This window comes from Elgaria multicarinata, chromosome 19 (genome assembly GCF_023053635.1).
Source record: "Elgaria multicarinata webbii isolate HBS135686 ecotype San Diego chromosome 19, rElgMul1.1.pri, whole genome shotgun sequence".
In the NCBI taxonomy this organism is placed as follows: Eukaryota; Metazoa; Chordata; class Lepidosauria; order Squamata; family Anguidae; genus Elgaria; species Elgaria multicarinata.
In genome coordinates this window covers 15627954-15651311 of record NC_086189.1, presented here as the reverse complement: position 1 = coordinate 15651311, position 23358 = coordinate 15627954, and the positions used below count along the sequence as shown (strand labels likewise).

The following is a 23358-nucleotide window of genomic DNA, read 5'->3' as shown; positions in this document are numbered from 1 at the left end:
CACGCAAAGAGCCTTGATGCAGTCCTATGGATGACTGCCGCAAGACTGCCAAAAGAGATGTTGATGATGTGATCATAGACACAACGGCATCAAGATGCGTTCTTTGATGTGTGTTCCTGATTGTCAACAGCACCTCAAAACACACAGCGTTCAAATAGACAAGGTAAGTCATTTCACACACAATAGCTTATACTCTTAGAGAGCAATCCGACAGCCCCTTGACAGCATTTGGGTGTGTGTGTGTGGTCATAGGATACTTCAGATTCCTGGCTCTGAGGTTGGAGATAGAGCTCTGACCTCGGACCCAAGAGTTTCCTCTCCCTCAACCAGCACAGAGAGAACCACTCCGGCTGTCTCTCTGAGGTTGCAAAGGCGACCTCAGATTTAAGGGAAAGGGGGCGTGCCAGTGAGCAGGAAGGGGAGGTGCCTCAGTACCTCCCCCTCCCTGAACTGAATGTACGATGGTGTCATGTCTAGCTCTACTGCCCCTGTTTTGGGAGAAGGTGTTTCAGGTCATCAATCAGAATCAGATCCAGAACTAGAAGACATAGCGCCAGACACCAGCTAGCCTGTACCAGTGGGGGAGGAAGGTCTCATGGGCGATTCCCCAGCTGGGAGTCAGCCCTCTCCAGAGCTTATCTCCTCAAGGCCAAATTCTACACACTCAGTGGGAAGTGAGGTTTCTTCCGGAGGTGAGCGTCCTGACAAGCGAGCTGGTGCTAGGGTCTGCCGGAAGCTCACGGGGCGGAAGGAAGGTGTGAGAAAGTCAGTTCGATTACACCGGAACCTGCCTCCACACCGGGCGCTCTGAAGTTACGGGTGTTTGGGAAGTAGTTTCCTATTCTTCTTGAGCGGACAATTGTCTTGCTTAGTTTGCATGGTTTTGCCTATGGGGACGTTTCCAAGAGGTTAGACACTCTTCAGGTAGAAGAGACATTTGTTGCTTAATAAAAGCTTTGTGGATTACTTAGCAAGCCTCATCATTTGCCTCCCATCGAAAACAGGAGTGTTCTGAGAAGCATGACAAGAATGCCTCTACCGCTTCGCCATATGGAGCGTGTTCAGAGGAGGGCAACGAGGATGATCAGGGGTCTGGAAACAAAGCCCTATGAAGAGAGACTGAAAGAACTGGGCATGTTTAGTCTGGAGAAGAGAAGATGGAGGGGAGACATGAAAGCACTCTTCAAATACTTCAAAGGTTGCCACACAGAGGAGGGCCAGGATCTCTTCTCGATCCTCCCAGAGTGCAGGACACGGAATAACGGGCTCAAGTTAAAGGAAACCAGATTCCATTTGGACATCAGGAAAAACTTCCTGACTGTTAGAGCAGTACGACAATGGAATCAGTTGCCTGGTGAGGTTGTGGCCTCTCCCACACTAGAGGCTTTCAAGAGGCAGCTGGACAAGGATCTGTCAGGGATGCTTTAGGGTGGATTCCTGCATTGAGCAGGGGTTGGACTCGATGGCCTTGTAGGCCCCTTCCGACTCTGCTATTCTATGATTTTTTTTCTTATGGCCTCAGTCCACATGTCCAGCCGTGAGATATCAAGCAATCAAATGCATGATCAACCAACCCATTATGCAGCTTTTCCTCTCTTTTTCCCTTTTCCCTTTTTGCTTTCCATAGAAACACAGGTGAGGAAACATTAATTGGCTCCCCCTTTAAGTTTCTAGCCATTTTCCTGGAACTGGTTCAAGTCCGCTGGTGACGGCATTGCAAACCGAATATTTTAAAATTCCACATATCCCACCCCCGCCCCCTGCACTGCATTCTCTCCTTTTCATTTTTCTCTACCCTCTTTACCTTGAATTTTCCTTCTTCCAATTGACAGCATCCGGGGGGGGGGGGGAATGCAAAATGAGACATTCCTTTTGAGAAGAAGAAGAGAAAAAAAAGGATGGAAAGAAAGAAAATGGGAAACTAAACCAGACCTTGCAGCAATAACGGCAAAGATAATGCAACTCTCTTAATGGGGATACAAAGGCAATAAACTATTTTATTTTTCATCATTTTTCCATTTACCCTTTCGTGTTCTACAGGTAGAGAGATGGTTTAGGTCGAGTCCAGCACCCCCTCTGTCTGCTAATAATGTCCTCCAACAAAAAAATTTGTGTCCTTCAGATGCACTTAAACTCCCAGGGAAGTACAAAGACCAGCCTAGCAAATAGCTTGGCTGGAAAGACAACCAAGCCATATGCAATGAAAACAAAACAGATAGAAGTCCCGCTCATTAGACAGGACATAATGGCACAGATCTTTAATAGCAACTCCGCGCATAAGCACATGGGTGCGCCAAGCCTTCCTGGCTGTTTGACCACCTTTTCTCGATCCCGTTTGATACGCCATTGAAGCGCACGACAAAACCACCACGCCATCCATGGCCTCGGAGAGAGGCATAACGGTTACTAATTACAACCACAATTAATGTCGGCACGTCGGTAACTAGTTGCCGGAAGAAGAAGAAGAAGAAGAAGAAGAAGAAGAAGACGGCCCCACTGATCGCTATTAATTCTGCGCTGAGCTGACCTTGCACTGGAGGCGATGATATTCCTTCAGCCTATAAACAAAAGGAAGGAAAAGAGAAAATTCATTATGAATTAACATCAATACCAAATTTGAGGCAATTAAGTTAGGCGAAATGGGGAGGGGGGGGGAGAGATATGATGTGCATTTAACAAGATATGTTGAGTTTCCTACATTTCCCCCTTCCCGTCACCCTAAACATCCGATTGTCATGCAATTAATCTATCTGAAGGGAATAAACTGGTGTACATTAGTGCATAGAACAAAGAAGTTAACAGGTTGGGGTGTGTGTGTGCGTGTGTGAGCCCATTAAACATGTCATTCTTTTCATGGGTTTTAGAGTGGTGGGGAGCATGACGGGGTGACAGATAAGTAAAAAGCCGACAAAATGGATGATTACAGATGGTGTTCATTAGCTGGGTTTTCTGCAGCTGGGAAGTTCAGTGACTGAACAGGGCAGTTCATGTTGCCTTTTAAGGCATTCGTAGATATGTTGGTGGGCGACTCCCTTTACGTAGAAAACTAGCAGATCAGTGAGAAAGTTCTAGCACGGCCCTCTCCACAGTGTGTTCATTTCCTGTATGCAGAGCACCTTTCATTATTGGGGAGTATGTGGGGGCCCCACCTGTAGGCCCAAGTGGTACAGTCCTGAAAGGACTCCGTGGTGTGGTTTTGCTGTAGGTGAGCTGAGGCTATTTGGGCACAGAGCAGGAAGGGGACAGACTTCGAGCCTTTTAACCCCAATTTGTTTGCAAAAGTTGCAAATGTACGTTGCCCTAACTTGAATGTACGTTCCAATGAGGAGTGCAGATGGATTTGTTTAGGGTTTTTGTTTTGTTTAGTGAGAAGTATTTCACTTCAGTAAAATGTTTGGGATCCAACGAGTTACTTTTTCAAAGGCCCCTCGCTTTGAGAATAATTCACTCTATGGCATTGGGGCGTTGCTGTGTGAGAAGACAAAGTCTTGAACTCCCCTGGGCAATCAGAAAGAGTTATACAATCAGGTTTTGGCCGAGTCCACTGCTATTCTCATTAATTGCTCTTCCTCCTCATGGGTAGAACTTGAAATGGAGCAAGGAGGCTGTGGCATCTCCTGAACCTCCTTCTCACCACCACGGTTGTCTGGACCAGAGCGAGAGGCAGGTGTTCAGGAAGGTCGCCATGGCGAAGAGGACGAGCAAAGGCAGTCCTTACTCAGGTGTGGACACTTGGCCATGCCTACTGTTGATGATGGCCCTGTCTGCAGTTCTTTGGATCCTAGCAGTCCAATTTGTCAAGGTGCGGCGTTCAAGTTTCTCTCACAAAAACAATAAAACAGCAGCAAGACGTGTGTTGTTGTTATTTTTTTAAAAAAAATCATAAGAAGAAGAGCCCGGATGCTGGATAAGACCGAGGGTGCATCTAGTCCAGCACTCTGTTCACACAGGGGCCAACCAGCTGTTGACCATGGGACCCACAAGCAGGACACAGGTGCAACAGCACCCTCCCACCCATGTTCCCCAGCAACTGGTGCACCTAGGATTATTGCCTCTGATACTGAAGGTAGCACATAGCCATCAGGACTAGTAGCCATGGACAGGTCCTCCAGGAATTTATCCAACCCCCTTTTAAAGCCGTCCAAATTGCAATGGCGCCCTCCCACCCATGTTCCCCAGCAACTGGTGTACATAAGCTTATTGCCTCTGATTCTGGCAGTAGCACAAAGCCATCAACAGGGATGATGAAGTATTGGATAAGAACATCAGACGTGACCTGCTGGATCAGACCATGACTCCATCTAGTCCAGTGCTCTATTCACACAGTGGCCAACCAGCTGTCAGCCAGGGACCCACAAAGCAAGACACGGTGCAACAGCACCCTCCAAAAAATGAAATTTAAAAACTTTTATCACTCTAAATGTACGGAGCATTGCCATTTTTTAAAAAAATAAAAATCTCCAGATCAAGGCTGAACCAAAGCTGGAATGAAATGCGTTGCTGAAAACATGGTCCCCCCAAGTGTGTCAATACAAACCGAAGGGAGTTGATGTTGATGAACCCAGTGGCATCAGCCGGCTCATAATCACCTTGAACGTCCATGCTGCAGGGAGGGAAGGTGAAAGAATGACGTTAGGAGTTGCAAGTTCTTGTACTTGCATACAAAGCCCTAAACAACTTGGGACCAGGATCCCTGAGAGAGCGCCTTCTCCCTTACCAACCTGCCCGGTCACTGAGGTCATCCGAGGGCCTGCTCCTGGTGGTTCCACATAGATCCATCCTCCGATTGGAATCCACCAGAGGAAGAGCCTTCAGCGTGGTGGCCCCCCTCCTGTGGAACTCCCTGCCTCTGGAGGTCAGGCAGGCGCCAACCTTGTACTCCTTTCGGCGCCTCCTGAAAACATCTTTATTCCAAGAAGCCTTTCTTTAACATGCAGCCTTGGATTACTGTCATTGCTTCTTTTAAATTTTGATTTAACTGTTTTATTCTGGTTTTATTTTCATTTTACCTTGTACACCGCTCCGAAATTTTTCAATGGGGAGCGGTATATAAATATTCTAAATAAATAAATAATAAATAATATGAACAGTAGAGTGGAACCGGTGTGTGTGTGTACGTGCAATTCTTGGGTGGCCATCACCCACAGCGGTTTAGGACAGGAATCCCAGGGCATGGTTTGGAGAATTTACCCAAATCCACAAAGTTCTTCATAGTCAGAAGAACAAGAACATGCATTTTTTAAAAATATATCTCAGTGTGGGAGGAACCAAAACTGAGAGATTCATCCATCCAGACTCTGAGTTCTTTGCTCGTAATCGTATAGGTTTGAATCCCGGTGCGTTCAACCACCCGTGTTCAGAGGAGGGCAACCAGGATGATCAGGGGGTCTGGAAACAAAGCCCTATGAGGAGAGACTGAAAGAACTGGGCATGTTTAGCCTGGAGAGGAGAAGATTGAGGGGAGACATGAGAGCACTCTTCAAATACTTAAAAGGTTGTCCCACAGAGGAGGGCCAGGATCTCTTCTCGATCCTCCCAGAGTGCAGGACACGGAATAACGGGCTCAAGTTAAAGGAAGCCAGATTCTGGCTGGACATCAGGAAAAACTTCCTGACTGTTAGAGCAGTACGACACTGGAACTAATGACCTAGGGAGGTGGTGGGCTCTCCCACACTAGAGGCCTTCAAGAGGCAGCTAGACAACCATCTGTCGGGGATGCTTTAGGGTGGATTCCTGCATTGAGCAGGGGGTTGGACTCGATGGCCTTGTAGGCCCCTTCCAACTCTGCTATTCTATGATTCTATGATTCTATCTTAGTGCTGAATTAGGATTGCTAACTCCTCTTGAACAACTACATGGCAAGCAGGTCCTCTTCATGCTGGACATAGCTGTACCTATTAAATTTTGCAGCTGAAGATGGGTGAGAACATAAGAATGTGAAAAGAGCCCTGCTGGATCAAACCGAGGGTCCATCTAGTCCAGCATTCTGTTCACACAGTGGTCAACCAGCTGCCCATGGGAAGCCCACAAGCAGAACATGGTGCAACAGCACCCTCCCACCCATGTTCCCCAGTGTCTAGTGTAGATAGCCTTACTGCCTCTGATACTGGAGGTAGCACATGGCCTTCAGATCTAGTAGCCACCTGGAACCATCTCCTCCCCCTTTTCCAGCCATCCAAATTGGTGGCCATCAGTACTTGTGGTAGTGAGTTCCATAATTTAACTCTGCACTGTGTGAAGAAGTCCTTCCTCTCATTTGTCCTGGATCTCCCACCCATCAGCTTCATGGGATAACCCTGTTGGGTTCTAGTATTTTGAGAGAGGGAGAAAAATGTCTCCCTGTCCACATTCTCCGCACCAGGCATCATTTTGTACACCTCTATCATGTCTCCCCTCACTCTCCTTTTTCCTAAGCGAAACAATCCCAGATGTTGCAATCCAGAAATTAATTTCAATTCAGTTTTTATATAAGAATCTACCAGAAGTTCTTCATAGTTGGACAAGAAAGCTGAGATTTTAGAAACTCAAATGGCCGGGGGGCGGGGGGGAATGAAACTAGCAGCTTTGTCCAGCCTTCATCTGGGGGCCCTTCTCCCTGGTCCTCTTCGCCCAAAGCCGTCCTTGATAGCCCCAGATTTATGTCCGATAAATAGGGACAATTGGAGCATGTAGTAATGACCCCCAACTCGCTGGATTGTCTTGGAAGAGAGAAGGAGTCATTCTCTGGTAACACGCTGGTAACTTCGAGGCTCGACTTCTGCAATGTGCCCTACATAGGGCTATCTTTGTGCCTAGTCCAGAAACTTCATCTAATTCAAAATATGGCAGCCAGCCTGGTCACCAGTACACCTAGGGGGGACCACATTACACCAGTCTTAAAATCTCTTCACTGGCTGCCAATTAGTTTCTGGGCGAAGTATAAAGTGTTGGTTATCACCTTTAAAGCCCTACATGGTTTGGGTCCGGGCCACCTGTGGGATCGCCTTCTCCCGTACAATCCGCCCCGCACACTCAGGTCCTCTGGGAAGAACTTCCTCCAGCCAGCCAAAACAAGGCTGACAGGTATTACCCAGAGGACCTTTTCTTCTGCCGCTCCCAGATTATGGAATGACGTGCCGGGAGAGATCCATCGACTTAACAGTCTTCCGGATTTTAAGAAAGCCATAAAGACTGACCTCTTCCGGCAGGCCTACCCAGTGGAATTTTAAGATGCCTTTTAATAATGTGCTGCTTTTAATGATGTATTAGTTTTAAATGTTTTAATCAATTATATGTATTTTATGGCGTTTGCGTTTGTGTTGTACCCTGCCTCGATCCGGAGGGAGAGGCAGGTAACAAATACATTCATTATTATCATTATTATCATTGTTATTATTATTATTATTACCTCCGCAAGAGAGCGTGGTAACCCCAGAGCCCCACCTGGGTTACAAAGCCACCTCTGTTTGCTGCATCCCGAGGCATCAAAGGCTCTAGACCTCTGCAGAGAGGAGATCCCTCGTCTCCCATATAAGCACCTTACCTTACAAATGATCAGCCTTTCAACAACCTCTGGCTTGTGAGTCCCTAGTCCATTGAGGGTGCTCAGAAAGGCCCCTTTGTTAAGCTGAGTGCATTCCCGTTAATTATAGAGCAATAAAACATGTCCCACAATGCACAGTGCCCCCAAGGTCTTGGAAGCCACCCTTTCCCCTCCTTCTCCGCCCCCCCCTCGGCCCATGGTTTAACTTTCCCTCGCCCCCCTCTCTGAAACGACAATGCCGCAGTTTACTTTGCTAAGTGCTAAGCAGGAGGTGCGGCCCCTCCGCCGGGGCACCGACACCTTCACGTAACCTCGTGGCAGATGCTGGAGTTCCAGGGTGGAGTTGCAGACCCTGCCTCTACGCACGCACGCACGCACGCGCCCTCTCCGAAAAAAGCGACACGAACCGTGGGGGGGGGAACAAGGCCTCCTGTTTCAAACAGGGCAGGGATGGTTTGAAAAGCCACGGAGGCACGCTCACTCTTGTTCGTTCCATGCCAAGCTCTGGGAAAGCATGAACAGGGCCCTGCAGATTTCCTAGGAATTGTGGAAAAACTCGCTTCGGTGGGCGCCTACTGGCTAGCATCTGTGATATCACCAACACCTTTCCTAGCTCCCACCACAGTTTTGGAATGGCTTTTAAAATGTTTGCGATGGGTGTGGCTACAGTGAACCTTGTACATTTATTTATGTATATATGGCATTTATATCCCACTTTTCCCCCTGTGGTAGGGAACCCAAAAGCAGCTTATGTGGTCCTCCTTGTCCATTTGTATCCTCACAACAGCAACCCTGTGAGGTAGGTTAAGCTGAGTCGGTGACTGGCCCAAAGTCACCCAGTGGGCTTCCATGGCTGAGTGGGGACTAGAACCCAGATCTCCTGAGTCCTAGTCCAACACTAACCACTGCACCACACTGGAGCCCTTAATATAAAATGTATATTTTATGTACGTATATAAAATTAAAGTATGCATTAAAAAAAAACTGGATAGGCTGCATGCCTGAAGGAAGAGGAGAGGGACACAGGAATGTAGGAGCAAAAGAAATTGCTTTCGAAAAGAAATTTAATAGGGTTAAATTAAATTTCCCTTTTCTGAAATTCCCTTTTCTATCCAGCTGTGGAAGATGCAGGAGCCCTGTCCTCCTTTTCATAGGGTCACCCTACCCCAATGTGAAAACAGCAGCAGCGTCTTGCAGCTAATGAATCGCAGATTTTGCAATTCTCCTACGCAAAGATCATATTTTGGAAAAAAAGAAATACACCTGCAATTAGAGAGTTGTGTTTCTGAATGCTCTCCTCCGTGTAAAGAGAGAGAGAGAGGCCCCATTTAGAAGACACCTTAAACCACAGCTTTAACCATGGTAGTTAAGCCAGAAAGCCAGTCCGTGTTCAGAAGACACCTTAAACCATGGCCTTAACCACGCTGAAAAAGGCAAAAAGCCTTATTCACTATGCTTAAAGCCATGGTTTAAGGTGTCTTCTGAACACAGCCTGGCTTTCTGGCTTAACTCCCATGGTTAAAGCCGTGGTTTAAGGTGTCTTCTGAATGGAGTCAGAAAGAGTGATAAAACCATGAAATTAGTCATATTTTGAATTCTCCCCAGATGAAGAACAACACCCTTCAATTAAATTTTTGCTTTGAATGCTCCCTCGCAAAAGTCGTATTTTTGAATGTGCGACTACATCGGAGTCAGCAAGGAGACAGCCAAGTCCTGCAATCAGATATGCCTATTTCTGAACACTTCTTCACATAACAAAACCAAACCAATCCAAACCCGCAATGTAGCGGAGATAGATTAACCGCCGCTTTCTGCCCCTGATAGGCTAGTTGTTTACACGCAGGGATCTTTTCACTTTAAGGCGCCGTCTAGAATTTGATTCGCTTCTTCTGCACGCTATGGAGAAAACGCTCAGCGAAGCAAATTGGGCAGGATCTCAACGGGCTTATTTCAACCGCAGCATAATGACAGGGCTCTGATCACATTGTGTTAATTATTTTAATTGTTAAGTACGGAATTGGAAAACCAGCGTTCGGGCTTTAATGGCCGTTACGGCTCCTTATTATCCTGCACAGCGGTTTCATTTTTCCAAGGTGGGTCTGACAAAACCAGCCACCGCCGTGCATCTGATTTGGACGAACAAGCACCTGTACAGGGCTTCCGATTTTAACTGAAAGAGTATTTGCTGTTACTCTTTGCTGCCTCCATGAGCCTTTTCTTCTCCAACACATACTTGTGACACCGACTCCATAGAATCATAGAATAGTAGAGTTGGAAGGGGCCTATAAGGCCATCGAGTCCAACCGCCTGCTCAATGCAGGAACCCATGTTAAAGCTTACATTTTGGGAGAAGATACCATGCCACCTGGAGTTCCTCGGAGGAAGCGTGGGACATAAATGCAATAAATAAATTCTGCCCTTTCCTCCGTACCCAACCCCCCTGGCTCAGCGATGCTTCACAGAAATACAAAGAAAAACCGGTGATTCCCTCACAACCAGCAAGAACGGTGAGCGAGTGCTTCCTAAAGCCAAGTCCTTAATGGTCACATTAGTGTTTACGAATTGTTCGCGCCTGAAAAGTAACCGGAATAAAAGCAGTTATTTTTAACATCCAGGAGCGTTTACCCCTTCTAATAAAATAAATATGCTTAGGTTATTTTATTTTTCAGGTTGCTATTCCTATTTTAAGGGATCTTGCTATTGAAAAGCCCTTTCTGAGGGTTGTTTTCATAGCATAATAAAACAGCAATCCGATGATACAATACAGAGAAAGACAAACACGTGTATATATATAAAAGCAGCTAAGCAGTGAGAAGTAGCAACAGAGATTAAAATCGCCACCCGCGGGGCCGGCCCAACCATGAGGCAGGGTGAGGCCGCTGCCTCAGATGGCAGGGGCTTGGGGTGGGCAGGGAGGCAGAGGCAACAGCCCACCCCACATGTGTCCCCCCCGTTATGGGGCAGAGCTGTGTGAACCCCATGGTGGCGCTCACCAGATGGGGTGGAACACGCTGTCCTGTCACCAGTGCTGAAGTAAGATCCAGCTGCCATTTTGGTCGGCTTCCGCACACGGAATGGAGTCACGCCATCTTGTTCTTTGGCTTAAATCTGACCACCATCATACACTGAGGTCTAGAGAATGCAGACCACGCTCCTCCTTCTCCTCCTCCTGCTCCCCTCCACGCTGGGACGAGCTGTACCTATTGAATCTGGCTGCTGCAGATTCATTTCAGTTCGTTTCTGATAAGAATTTACGCAAATTCGCAATGCTCTTTGCGTTCAGGAGAAAAGGGACTTCAGATATACCCCTCCAAAGAACCTGAACATGGGAGAACGTGAAACTGACAGGTATGCCTGTCTGTCAGGGTAGCGTTTCCTTCTTTTAGAATGGGCACAGCGGGGGGCTGGAGGCTCCCATGTCAGTGGGGCGGTGCATTTGCTCCGGGTTTTGCTCAGAGAACCAGTTAGAATCCTAAAGAAGCTCTACAAGGCGCCATAGAATGATAGAACAGCAGAGCTGGAAGGGGCCTACAAGGCCATCGAGTTCAACCCCCTGCTCGATGCATGAATCCACCCTAAAGTCAGTGGGGCACTAAATCCGCTCCGGGTTTCAGTCAGAACCAGTCTTCCACACCTTGGAGAGGTCCTTTAGAATTCTGATTGGTTCTGACTAAAACTTGGACCGGATTCACCACCTCATTGACACCAGAGCCACCAGCCTCCATTGGAAGGGGGCAAAGATTGCACAAAAACTGCGTGGGGAGGGTTTGGGGAATTGGGCGGACCAACAGAGGAACCCTGGGAATGCTGTGTTCGGCCTGCATGCCTGAGGTTCAGCATCCCTGATAGGGTTTCCCCGTAATATATAAATCAGTCTGCATAGGCTACAAATCGACTGAAGGGCAAAGGCCAATGCCCAAACTAAACTCCCAGAATCTTACTGGAGTCGAGGGCCCAGCCAGAAATGTGGCTGGGCCTGGGCCTGGGCCCGGGCACCCCGTGACTCTCAGCCCCACTGACTATGCTCGATTTGATCTGGGGGGTGGGGGAGGCAAAGTCCAGGGTGCTGCATCCTAGCGCCCTCCCGCATGGTCACCCAGAGAGCAGCAGCTGATGAGGGCAGCAGAAGCAAAGTCCTCTGTATTCCTGTAGTCATGAAGCCCGATCCCGGCTGGACATCAGGAAAAACATCCTGACTGTTAGAGCGGTATGACACTGGAACCCATGACCTAGGGAGGTGGTGGGCTCTCCCACACTAGAGGCCTTCAAGAGGCAGCTGGACAAGATTCCGGCAGGACATCAGGAAAAACGTCCTGACTGTTAGAGCGGTATGACAATGGAACCCATGACCTAGGGAGGTGGTGGGCTCTCCCACACTAGAGGCCTTCAAGAGGCAGCTGGACAAGATTCCAGCAGGACATCAGGAAAAACATCCTGACTGTTAGAGCGTTACGACACTGGAACCAATGACCTAGGGAGGTTGTGGGCTCTCCCACACTAGAGGCCTCCAAGAGGCAGCTGGACAACCATCCGTCAGGGATGCTTTAGGGTGGATTCCTGCATTGAGCAGAGGGTTGGACACGACGGCCTTATAGGCCCCTTCCAACTCTACTATGCTATGAATCTATGATTTAGCACGATGCCGACCGAATTGTTTTAAAAAAATACTTGCGGCTTTAATCGCCGCGAGATATAAACACTTGCGCACAACTCCACACAAACAAATCTAAACTGAGCTAGTTTTCCTCTCCCCGGAAGGAGGGAGGGGAACGTTCATTTTCTAGAAACTGCTAAAACCTCCTCCTCCTCCTCCTCCTCCTCCTCCTCCTTCTTCTTCTTCTACTTCTTCTTCTTCTTCTTCTTCTTCTAATTTTTCTTTTTCTTTTTCTTTTTTCTCTTTTTTAAAAAAAGAGAGTTTACAATGATTTTACCTCCCCTGACGGGCTGCAGAAAAACCTCTGCGCTTTTATTTTTGCTCATCCGAATGGTTCTGACCTGCTCTATAATTATGTTACTTTCTACCTACTGTGCGGAGGCATTTTTTGCACGCTGCACCTCTCACAGCTATCGCTCGGGTTCCCGCGATGCCGTCACTCAAACCCTTTTCAAACCAGCGATGTAGAAATCAAAAAGAAAAGTGAAATGGCTACAGACACAGTGAGAATAAGTGCTCCCGTTTCCCTCCCTCTCTCGTTCTCTCTCTCTCTCTCTCTCTCTCTTTCCATCTCTCTCCCCCCCTCCCTCCGCTCTCTTCTTTTTACGTTATTCATTTAATCTCCCCACATGAGAATGCAAACCATAATGAAAGGTTGGGATGGATTATTAAGAGCTGTTGATTTCAAGAGGGAGGGAAGAAGGAGCCGGAGACAGAAAAAGAGAGGATAATTTGACATTTACTCTGACTGATCTAAACTGATTTGGGTATATTTATGGCTTATAAAGTGTTTAGAAGGATTGAAAGGGAGGTGTGAGCAGGGTGGGGAGGGGGGAGACGTCACGGGAGGGAGAGAGGCAGACAGCAGTATAAAAGGGGGACAGCATAATACGGGAAAATAGATTTGACTTTTAAACAAGACCCTTGCTTAATATTTTTTTTAAAAAAAATACCCACAAAAACTCACCCAGCTTAGAGGAAGAGATTGCTCCGAAGTCATAAGGCATGTCTGACTGTACAGCGACCTCTTCTGATTCTAGTTCGGGACATTAGCCCAAAGGGTACAAGGGGCTATATAGCCTCAAATGCAAGGAGCCCTCTTCTTATATTATATCATGAGTCACCACATAAGATAAGCAGAAGATTCAAGACAGGCATAAAGGATGTACCTCACATGCCGCATCATTAAACTATGGAACTCACTGCCACAAGACGGGTTAATAGTTTCGATTGGGGGTGGGTGGGCGGGCAGGCGTAAGCTTGCATGCAGGGCCTTGGTGTTTTTATGTTTTACTACAACCTTGAGATCCACCCAACGGAGCCTGGTGCAAAAGACGTACACCTAGAATTCATAAAAACATAAGAACAGCCTTGCTGGATTAGACCGAGGGTCCATCTAGTCCAACTCTCCGTTCACATAGTGGCCCACCAGTTGTCGACCAGGGAACCCCCAAGCAGGACGTGGTGCAAAAGCACTCTCCCACCCATCTTCCCCAGGCTTACTGCCTCGGACACTGGAAGAATTCTGAGGCCAAGATTTTGTCTTAGACTGATAGGCTCACCGAAAGGTCTCACAAGAACCTAAGAATTGCCCTGATGCTGGATCAGACCAAGAATCCGTCTAGTCCAGTACTCTGTTCACACAGCGGCCAACCGGCTGTCAACCACGGACCCACAAGCAGGACACCCTCCCACCCATGTCCCCCAGCAAGTGGTGTATATAGGCTTACTGCTTCGATCTACTTTCTGCCCATGTTGTACTTTGATGCTTTTAGAGAGGATGAGACAAATTAATAGAGGATAAGGTGATCAATGGTTGCTAGTCATTATAGCCATCCGCAAGGGTTAGCCCCAGACATTTTGCTACCTGAGGTGAAGATGGCGTTCCATGTACAAAAGCCAGGTGTTTCCTCCGCTGCATCTGAAGGCAGGAGCCTGCTTAGGAAGCTCAAAACAAGCCCACCTGGCTCACACTTTTCTGTCGCCTCCCTGCATCTGCTGCCTGAAGCGACTGCCTCACCCTGCCTAAGGATAGGGCCTGCCCGGCCCTATGCTACCTTCCGGTTCAGAGCGGCAGCTTGGCTCTGAATGCCAGTTGCAGGGCTGCAACAGAGGAAAAGAACAGGCACCGTTGCTCTGCGGGTTTTCCAAAGAGGCCACGGCGCAAAACAGGACGCTGACCTAGGGGCTGTCTATACGCGGGGAAAGCCCCGCGGTGTTCGTGGATCTGCACCGCGTCGGTTAGACAATGCAAGCGCAGGTTCGGAGCCATCACGGGGCTTCTCTGCGATGCTCCGATTTGGAAAAGTGGGGGATTTACCATGACTTCTTCAAACGGAGCGACGTCAACACGGCGTTTCCGCTATGAACGTCACTCCAGGGTGGTGACCAGAAAACCTGTGCTCAGGATTACCCGACACCGCTCCGCGAGAGGGAAAGCGTGGGGCTGAAGGAGGAACCAGTGCCGTAAAGGCAGTGTCCAGTTCTACAAGAAGGAGGCCGACAAGCTGGAGCGTGTTCAGAGGAGGGCAATGAGGATGATCAGGGGTCTGGAAGCAAAGCCCTATGAGGAGAAACTGAAAGAACTGGGCCTGTTTAGCCTGGAGAAGAGAAGACTGTGGGGAGACACGATAGCACTCTTCAAGGCCTTGAAAGGTTGTCACACAGAGGAGGGCCAGGATCTCTTCTCGATCCTCCCAGACACGGAATAACGGGCTCAAGTTAAAGGAAGCCAGATTCCGGCTGGACATCAGGAAAAGCTTCCTGACTGTTAGAGCAGTACGACAATGGAATCAGTTACCTAGGGAGGTTGTGGGTTCTCACATACTAGAGGCCTTCAAGAGGCAGCTGGACAACCATCTGTCAGGGATGCTTTAAGGTGGATTCCTGCAAGGAGCAGGGGGTTGGACTCAATGGCCTTATAGGCCCTTTCCAACTCTGCTATTCTATGATTCTACATGCAATAGTGCAAAGTCTAGGGCGAAAATCTAGGTTCCTGCAGTCCAGCCCCCAACTCCAATGACCACCTAGAGGGCAGCAGGCAAGGAAATCAGTGGAAACAACATTCATTTCATTTCTGCAGTCGTGGGGGTGCGGTGATGTGTGGTTAATGTGCAAAACTGCATGAGTATTGGTGTGTGTTTTTAAAAACAAATGAGAATAAATGTTGTTGTTTTAACACACCCTTCTCCACTGCCTTTTGGGTTTGTTGCTGCTGCTGCTGCTATAGTGTATCAGGAATACAGAAGCAGGTGTCTAGCGTGGGTTGGCAGCGGAAGCGAGAAGAGAAAAGAAATGTTATTTGTACAGTTATTTGTAGCACTAAAGAAATATGCATGGCTGTCTTAATGGGTGGGGGGAGGTTGTCAGTCCATTAAAGGCACAATCCTGTGCATATTAGACAGAAAAAAGGCTTACAAAGCCCAACATTCCCCAGCCAGACAAAGTTGTAGCATTCCCCCCGCCCCCTGTCTACACATGCTTAGGATTGCACCATTCATCTCGAGTTTAAAATCACCTTGCTGCATCGCTGACTAGATGGCTCATTGTTCTGCTCCAGGACACCTCTGCCTCTGTTCTCATGACACAGAGGTTCACGGAGGTGACGTTTCAGCGTGAAGCGTAAGCGTGCTGTTCAAGATCAAGGCTTACCTCACCAGTTCCTTGTTGTACAACGACCAGCTCGACTCCCGTCCCAGAATGTACACGTTGCCTTTCAAGACGGAGACCTGGACTTTTCCCTCCACGAGGTCCTGCGATTGGACGATGCAACGGCGGATGTATTCACACTCCGGGCTGAACCAGAAACCTAAAGACAAGGAGGAGAAGGGACAGGCGGTGTCTCAGCAGCAGCTTGCTGGGAAAGGGCGAGAAAGGGCAGGCGGTGTCACAGCATTAGTTACCAAAGGGGGGTTAGTCTGTGGGAAGAACAGAAGCAGGTCCACAGTTGCTGGAAACAACAGAATGACATTTAAGAGGGATAATGCCAAGTTCTACACCTAAGAAAAAGAAACCAAATGCACAGTTACAAGTTGGGGGATACTTGGCTCAGCAATACTACAAACGAGTAGGGTCTTGGAATTGTTGTAGATCACAAGCTGAATATGAGCCAACAGAGTGATATGGCTGTAAGGAAGGCAAATGCTATTTTGGGCTGCATTAATAGAAGCATAGCTTCCAAATCACGTGAGGTACTGGTTCCTCTCTATTCGGCCCTGGTTAGGCCTCATCTTGAGTATTGCGTCAAGTTCTGGGTGCCACACGTCAAGAAGGATGCACACAAAGTGGAGCGTGTTCAGAGGAGGGCAACCAGGATGATCAGGAGTTTAGAAACAAAGCCCTATGAAGCGAGACTGAAAGAACTGGGCATGTTTAGCCTGGAGAAGAGAAGATTGAGGGGAGACATGATAGCACTCTTCAAATACTTAAAAGGTTGTCACACAGAGGAGGGCCAGGATCTCTTCTCGATCATCCCAGAGTGCAGGACACGGAATAACGGGCTGAAGTTACAGGAAGTCAGATTCCGGCTGGACATCAGAAAAAACTTCCTGACTGTTAGAGCAGTATGACAATGGAAGCAGTTACCTAGGGAGGTTGTGGGCTCTCCCACACTAGAGGCCTTCAAGAGGCAGCTGGACAACCATCTGTCACGTATGCTTTAGGGTGGATTCCTGTATTGAGCGGGTGGTTGGACTTGATGGCCTTGTAGACCCCTTCCAACTCTATTATTCTCTGATTCTATGATTCTCTGAAAAGATGAACTTTTCTAGCAGCTAGAAAAGCCACCCTCAGCTGGCTGGTATGTTTCCAGGAGACACACACTGAGAAGAAGGGACATACCTCCCAGGCCTGATTCAAATCTTTACAAGAAGATCTTTAAGAATGCCATTGGAATCCTGGACCAACACTTTGCAACCTTTAGAGTGCAATTCGAAGAGACTGATCCGCAACAGAAGGCTCCCATCTCTGTCTATCCAGGCAGGGCAGGAGAATTTTACAGCCTCTCTGTCTTTCGCTTGAAGAATATTAAGCTAGGTGGACCTCCTGGCCCATGTAGCTTGCTTACCAGGGAGTGGGCAGGGATGGAGGACGGAGAGACTCTTGGACTGAGTGGATTCAGACCTCTTGTCCTGGCTCCCTTCCGCACCAATTGTCCCTTCCCATTTTTTCTCCCTCTCCGAAGTGTCTTCCGAGGTCACAGTTGCAACCTCGGGAGAGAAGCTGCAGCAGAGATTTGTGGGTGGGATCTCTACCGCCCTATGGCTCTACCCAGTGGAGCTTGGCGGCTCCGATTTCAGTGAGGCTGTGCATCCATTCTGGGTTTCTGGCTGGTTCTGACTGAAACCCGGAATGCAGTCTCAGCCCCACCAGAATCAGAGCCACCAGCCTCCCCTGGCTCTACCCATTTCCTTGACTAAGAACAGTTACAATGAGTCCCCATCACCCATCGATGGGAAGGCGGATGAGACGTGGATTTAAGGGGAGAAAGAGATTTTTGACTACGTATGCATTTCTAAACCCTGGCAGGATCTACACAGCTGCTTTAAAACAGTTTATAACAGTAGTGACAACTGATGGGGCCCAGGACACACTACCTATACAGTTTTCAAACCATTTTCAAAGTGTCATATCCTGCTTATAGCCTCGTGTGGTGCAGAGCGGTAAGAGTTCGATCCCAGCGGAAGCTGGTTTCAGTCAGCCGGCTCGGGTCGACTCAGCCTTCCATCTTTCCGAGGTCGGTAAAATGAGTACCCAGTTAGCTGGGGGAAAGGTAATCATGGCCGGGGAAGGCAACAGCAAACCACCCCGCTATAAGGCCTGCCAAGAAAATGTCAACGAAAGCTGGCGTCCCTCCAAGAGTCAGTAATGACTCAGTGCTTGCACGAGAGGTTCCTTTCTTTCCGGCCGGGGAAGGCAACGGCAAACCACCCCGCTATAAGGCCTGCCAAGAAAACGTCAACGAAAGCTGGCGTCCCTCCAAGAGTCAGTGATAACTCAGTGCTTACACGAGAGGTTCATTTCTTTCCTTTCCTTTCCATATCCTGCTTGGTCTCATGGTACACATTTTGTATATTGATTTTTAATGTTCAGTCTTTCAATCTTTGTAAACCGCCCAGAGAGCTTCGGCTATGGGGCGGTATATAAATGTAATCAAATAATAATAATAATAATAATAATAATAATAATAATAATAATAATAATAATAATTTCTTAACATATTCTGTACCAAAACACACATTTGATACGCATTTTGATACTTTTTTATGCCACGAACTGCATCCTCGGATTTGGAGCATTGCAAAATACAAAGGATAACTGTTTTTCCAGTCTGTACTTTAATCCGGGAAGCATAGATCAGGGTCAGTTGTTTTCAAAATGCAGATCGATCACAATCTTTGGGCTTCCCGACTTTCATGACACCGTTAGGATGTGACAAAGGGAGAGAGAATTGGCTGTTATTCAGGTAATATTACCAAAGGCCATCTGGGGAAGATCACCTGAAACCAAGCAGGCACAGTGGGGGGGACGGGGACGGAGCATATGGTTTAAAGCATCCAGGTGTGCTTGAACTTCACTCCCAAGACTCCCCGATGGCTCTGTAGAACAGGAGCATCAGTGATCAAGAGAGTTCCCCAAGGGGAATGGGAAGAGAGAGACCAACATTCTCCAAAAGAGGACGCTCTTCACTGTGGAGTTCGGATGCACAGAGAACCCCTCTTCAGTAATGAAGAAGTTACCATAGAAACAGAATATCTCACCGGTCCACTTCGTGCTTCAAATCAGATGAAGGGACCAACGCTGGTGAGGTCAGGCAGGATGGAGCAGGAGAGCATGGGTCTTTATCAGGCTGGGGAATCAGGACCCAGATGGCCCAGGTAGGCTCATCTTCCAGTTCTCTTTTATTTCTCGAATAACCTCGTGCCGCCGCTCAGCCAGGCCAGCACGGCTCATCTTTCCCTCCCCTACCGAGCGCTCTTGCGGGTACATCTGTCTACCTCGACCTGCATCCTTTCCATTATTGCCTTCCCTCTCGGACAAAGGTAGTATTTAGACTCTGTATGGCGACACTCACATTTCATTCTTAAGTTGTGGGCGTGTAAGAGAATAACCAGGCTACCTGAATTGCTCTTTCCGTGGGGTCATCCTTAGTGTCTGCCGGTCCATTGGGATGTGCCAAACCTACCCTTTTATTTCCACCTTCCCACATATTATTTATTTGGGACGCAATTCTATTAGATCCGCCCTTGATACCCATAATGCAGAGTGGGAGGCACGGTGGAGGCGTTCCTCACCTCTATCATGCCTCCCATTCTGCATTTTAGCTAGATGGGCATTTTCACCTGTCTAGCTGAGGCGTCGGGAAGTGGGAGGGAAAGTGGGAAGGAAAGAGTGTGTGATATGGGCATATGGCATAAGCCGCCCCGTCCTGTCTCCTCCCTGCCTACCGGCACCCCCTTTCCCTTCTCTCTGAGTTAGCCCTTGCAACCTCGGAGAGGCGGAAGACAAAGTTCCCTCTGCATCAGCTGTGAGGAGTCGTGGACCTCGGACTCCTGAGTCTGAGGTCAGAGCACTGTCTCCAACCTTGGATCCAGGTATCTGAACTATCCGATGTCACCTCAGACTCTGTCTAGGAGCTATAGGCTTGCTGTCTTATTTCAGAAAATTTCTGACTCTCATCATTTTTTAAAAACAACACCACCAAAGTGGATCATAAGACAAATCTTGATAACATACCATAAAGCCAATCAATAAAACATCTTGTTCAAATAACCAGGAGGTGGTAACGGTCAGGGATACACACAGCGGGCAAAGAAATGTGTCTTAAGTTGCCAGTGGCAACACTCCACACTAGAAGTCTAGTGGGGAGATAATTCAATATGGTGGGTGCCACAACAGAGAAGACCCTCCTCTGTGCCATGGCCAAACAAACATCATTGGGACTGAAGCCAGGGCAGTCCAGGGCAGCCTATCTGGCAGACGCCTCTTGCCTATTCATCAATGGGGGCTGGTGGTTCTGATGTCGGCGGGGGGGGGAATGAATCTGCTTTGGGTTTCAGTCAGAACCAGTCAAAGCTCTAAAGGATCCTTACATTTTTTAAAAAAATCATAGTGTAAACACGGGGGTCCCAAACCAGCTCAGGATAGGCCATTTAGCGTTTCTGCTTCGTACCCCGAAAATTTACTCAAGGAGGGCGTTGCTGCTGTTTTGTGGTTAGTTTTGCTCAGGCTTGTATGGAAATTCTCCCAGCTAGTTCGAGATTGGGGCATTAAAAAAAAAGTCAGTGATAAGTACGGGTGTTGGAGAACAGAATCAAATGAATTCGGATTTCTATGGTTCCGACCCACCGATTCCACAGCAGACTGGGTTAACTGGATTCCATGGACTTGCGGACACATTTTCTTTTAACTTTCTGGAATTTTATGCAAATTTAGTCATAGAAAAATACATAAAATAAAAGATAGCTACCAGCCAAAAATGTGCATTTCTCCCCTAGGCTGAAACATGAAAATGCACATTTTTTTTGTGTGTGTGGGGAATTTGTACATTGAGATGTGGGTTTTTTGTTGTTTTTTGCATATTCTGGGGAGGCTGTGTGCAATTCCCCAAGTGAAAATGTGTGCAAATATGAATTTGTGCAAATTTGGAAAATTGGAGAGGGGGACTCCAGTTCTATCTATGAGTGGATGATGGGTTAAAAGGCACTTGACAATGGACGTTACACAATCCATAGACCCCAGTGATAATAACACTTCCACATCTACTGTAAAGTGTTTTTTTTTTTTTAAAAAAAAGTGTGTATGATCAAAGATCTCCCATTTCATAACTGTTTTGGCTCACAGTCACTCCAAGAGTATTCTCGCTCCTTCTGAGAGAGAGAGAGGGACCAAAATCCAATATTTGTGTGTCTGTGTTTGAATCCAATCAGGAGAGAGACATACAGATCAATGGCGCAAGGGGATTAGCACCACAGAAGGCAGATAATTCTCTTAAGCATTCTACAAATAAATATTTTCTGGGGTAAGGAGAAGGCTGAGCTGAGCTCCATCCTGAGGAAACCCCCATCCTGTTTGCAGGCTCTGAACATTTAGAGATGTTTCAGAAAGCCTGCAAACAAGAGCAAAGTATTCACCCCACCTACCACCTGATGATTGTGCTATAAGGAACTTGGGGATCTCGGAGGAATCCGTTTTGGGGGGGGTGCAACTCAACAAGCTTACTCCGGCTCCAATCCGACATCCACCAGGGAGTTGGGCCAGCTGGTGGAGTTTCTACCACTTCTGACACCACGTGCTTCCTTCCTGCTTTTCCTGATGATACTGACGGCACCAAGGACAGCCGAGGAGCGCCTATACGCATCAATTGTATACATTTTTGAAATGGACAAACTCTCCACCGTTTGATTGACGCCTGTTCGTTTACCGCCCTGAGATCCTTGTGCTATAGGGCGGGCTATACATGTTTGAATAAATCAATCAATAAAACTTTCAAACGCGTTCAGTTCTGTTCCGCAAATAGCATTATAAGCATGGAAATATTCAGACTTCAAGCGCAGATTGGATTTGGGTCTGAATTTGGGTCCAGGAGGGGCGAACTGGGTAAGTTCTGATCAAAACTCCCTCCCTGTCGTCGCTGTACACAGACCTCTCACGCTCTCTTTGCTGATGTCAGCTTTGGCAGGAAGAATGGGAGGGGCACGCACAGGGGCGGCAAATCCTCCATCCCTGGCACCACCACTGTGCAGACCCCTCTCACTCTTCCTGCTGGTACCAATATTGTCCAGGAGAGTAGAAGGGGTAGAACTCTGGTGTTGCGCAAAACTGAAAAAAAAGTCTCCGAATTTCGGGAGCGAACCCCTGGCTCAGCTCAGAGGCATAGGGGGAATCCGTTGAGCCCTATAGGGCCAGATTTTTCCTGGGACGGACATCCCTAAGGATCCATTAGAAATTTGTTTCGGTCCATTTTTGATCAGAATTTACCCAGTTCACCCTTCCTGGAATGAAACGCAGACCCGAATCTAATCTGTGCTCGAAGTCCGAAGACTTCAGAGTTTGCGATGCGATTCGCGGAACAGAAATGGACGCGTTTGAAAAACGCAAACGCATGCGCTTTAAGCAATAGGCAAAGAATGCGTGGATTTCAAAAACGTGCAGAATTGATGCGCACGTATGGGGACGTGTGCGTGAGAACGCGCACGGATTTTCACGCAGGGGAAAAAAAGCTCGCGCTCTGATACGGACACGAGTCGGAATGAGGTTCAACTCGGAGGACCTCGATAAACCGGAGCGTTGCCAATTCCGCATTGTGTTCTCTGTGCTTGCACAGACGCCGCCGGAGTGGAGGCGAGAAACGTGGCCCTTTCGTTGATTTGGCTTCAAGGCAGCGCAACATAGCCAATGAGATTCGTAGCCAGTTCACAGCGAGGGCTGATGGTGCCTGCCCTCACTCTGTATACACGGCACCCAACAGCAGCGGGACGGAAGATAGTGCTGTCAGAAGCACAAATAGGCAGCAAAGGGCACAGAGTGATGCAGCCTTCCAGTTCTAATTCAGAAAACAAACAACCTGAAATTTGGGGAAGCACACTTCCCTCCCTATTCCTGCTCTATTCCCTCCCAGCACCCAAAGTGTGGACACTACGGACATGTTGCAGCGTTCAAACGTACCCATTTGCTTAAATACCAACTTAGCTATCACCAGGAATGGGGATCGCTTCCTTTTTCTCAGCCCATTCTCCCCTCCCTTCCCCTCCCTCCTCAAAACGAATTCCCGACTCAACATGATCCCCTCTTAATAGCCTCCCCGCTCCGTAACGGCAATCCATTTCTAATCCCAGAGGCCCATGGGACATTGTACCCGTTCCAACACCTGGCCTTTACCTGGCACGGAGCGAGAGAACAGAACCAAGGAAGTCTATTTTGCGAGGCCACCTTTCCCACAGCGAGATGGGGAGTGGGGAGGGGAATTTGCGGGGGTAGGGGGGGGAATGACAACCACTAATTGCCTTAAATTCAGAGAGACTAGTTACCATAATTAGGTGTTTAACGAAGACATGGGCAGGAAAGGCTGGACTCCAGCAGGTGCTTCTGCTGAGCGGAACCCTCTGTGATCTGCAACGTTGTCATTTGACCTATATCTATATCTATATCTATATCTATATCTATATCTATATCTATATCTATA

General features: G+C 47.9%; 1 protein-coding gene across 1 annotated transcript in view; it reads right to left on the bottom strand.

Annotated features, from left to right (window-relative positions):
• Positions 1–1529: 1529 nt before the first annotated feature.
• ASS1 (argininosuccinate synthase 1) overlaps positions 1530–23358 on the bottom strand; it is an 82192-nt gene continuing 60363 nt past the window's right edge. Inside the window, exons 13-15 of the mRNA XM_063144433.1 lie at positions 15828–15984; positions 4538–4603; positions 1530–2558 (exon numbers count right to left, since the gene is read on the bottom strand). Of these exons, the coding sequence (XP_063000503.1) occupies positions 2507–2558; positions 4538–4603; positions 15828–15984 (275 nt within the window). The 3' untranslated portion in view covers positions 1530–2506. The remainder of the gene's footprint in view (positions 2559–4537; positions 4604–15827; positions 15985–23358) is intronic.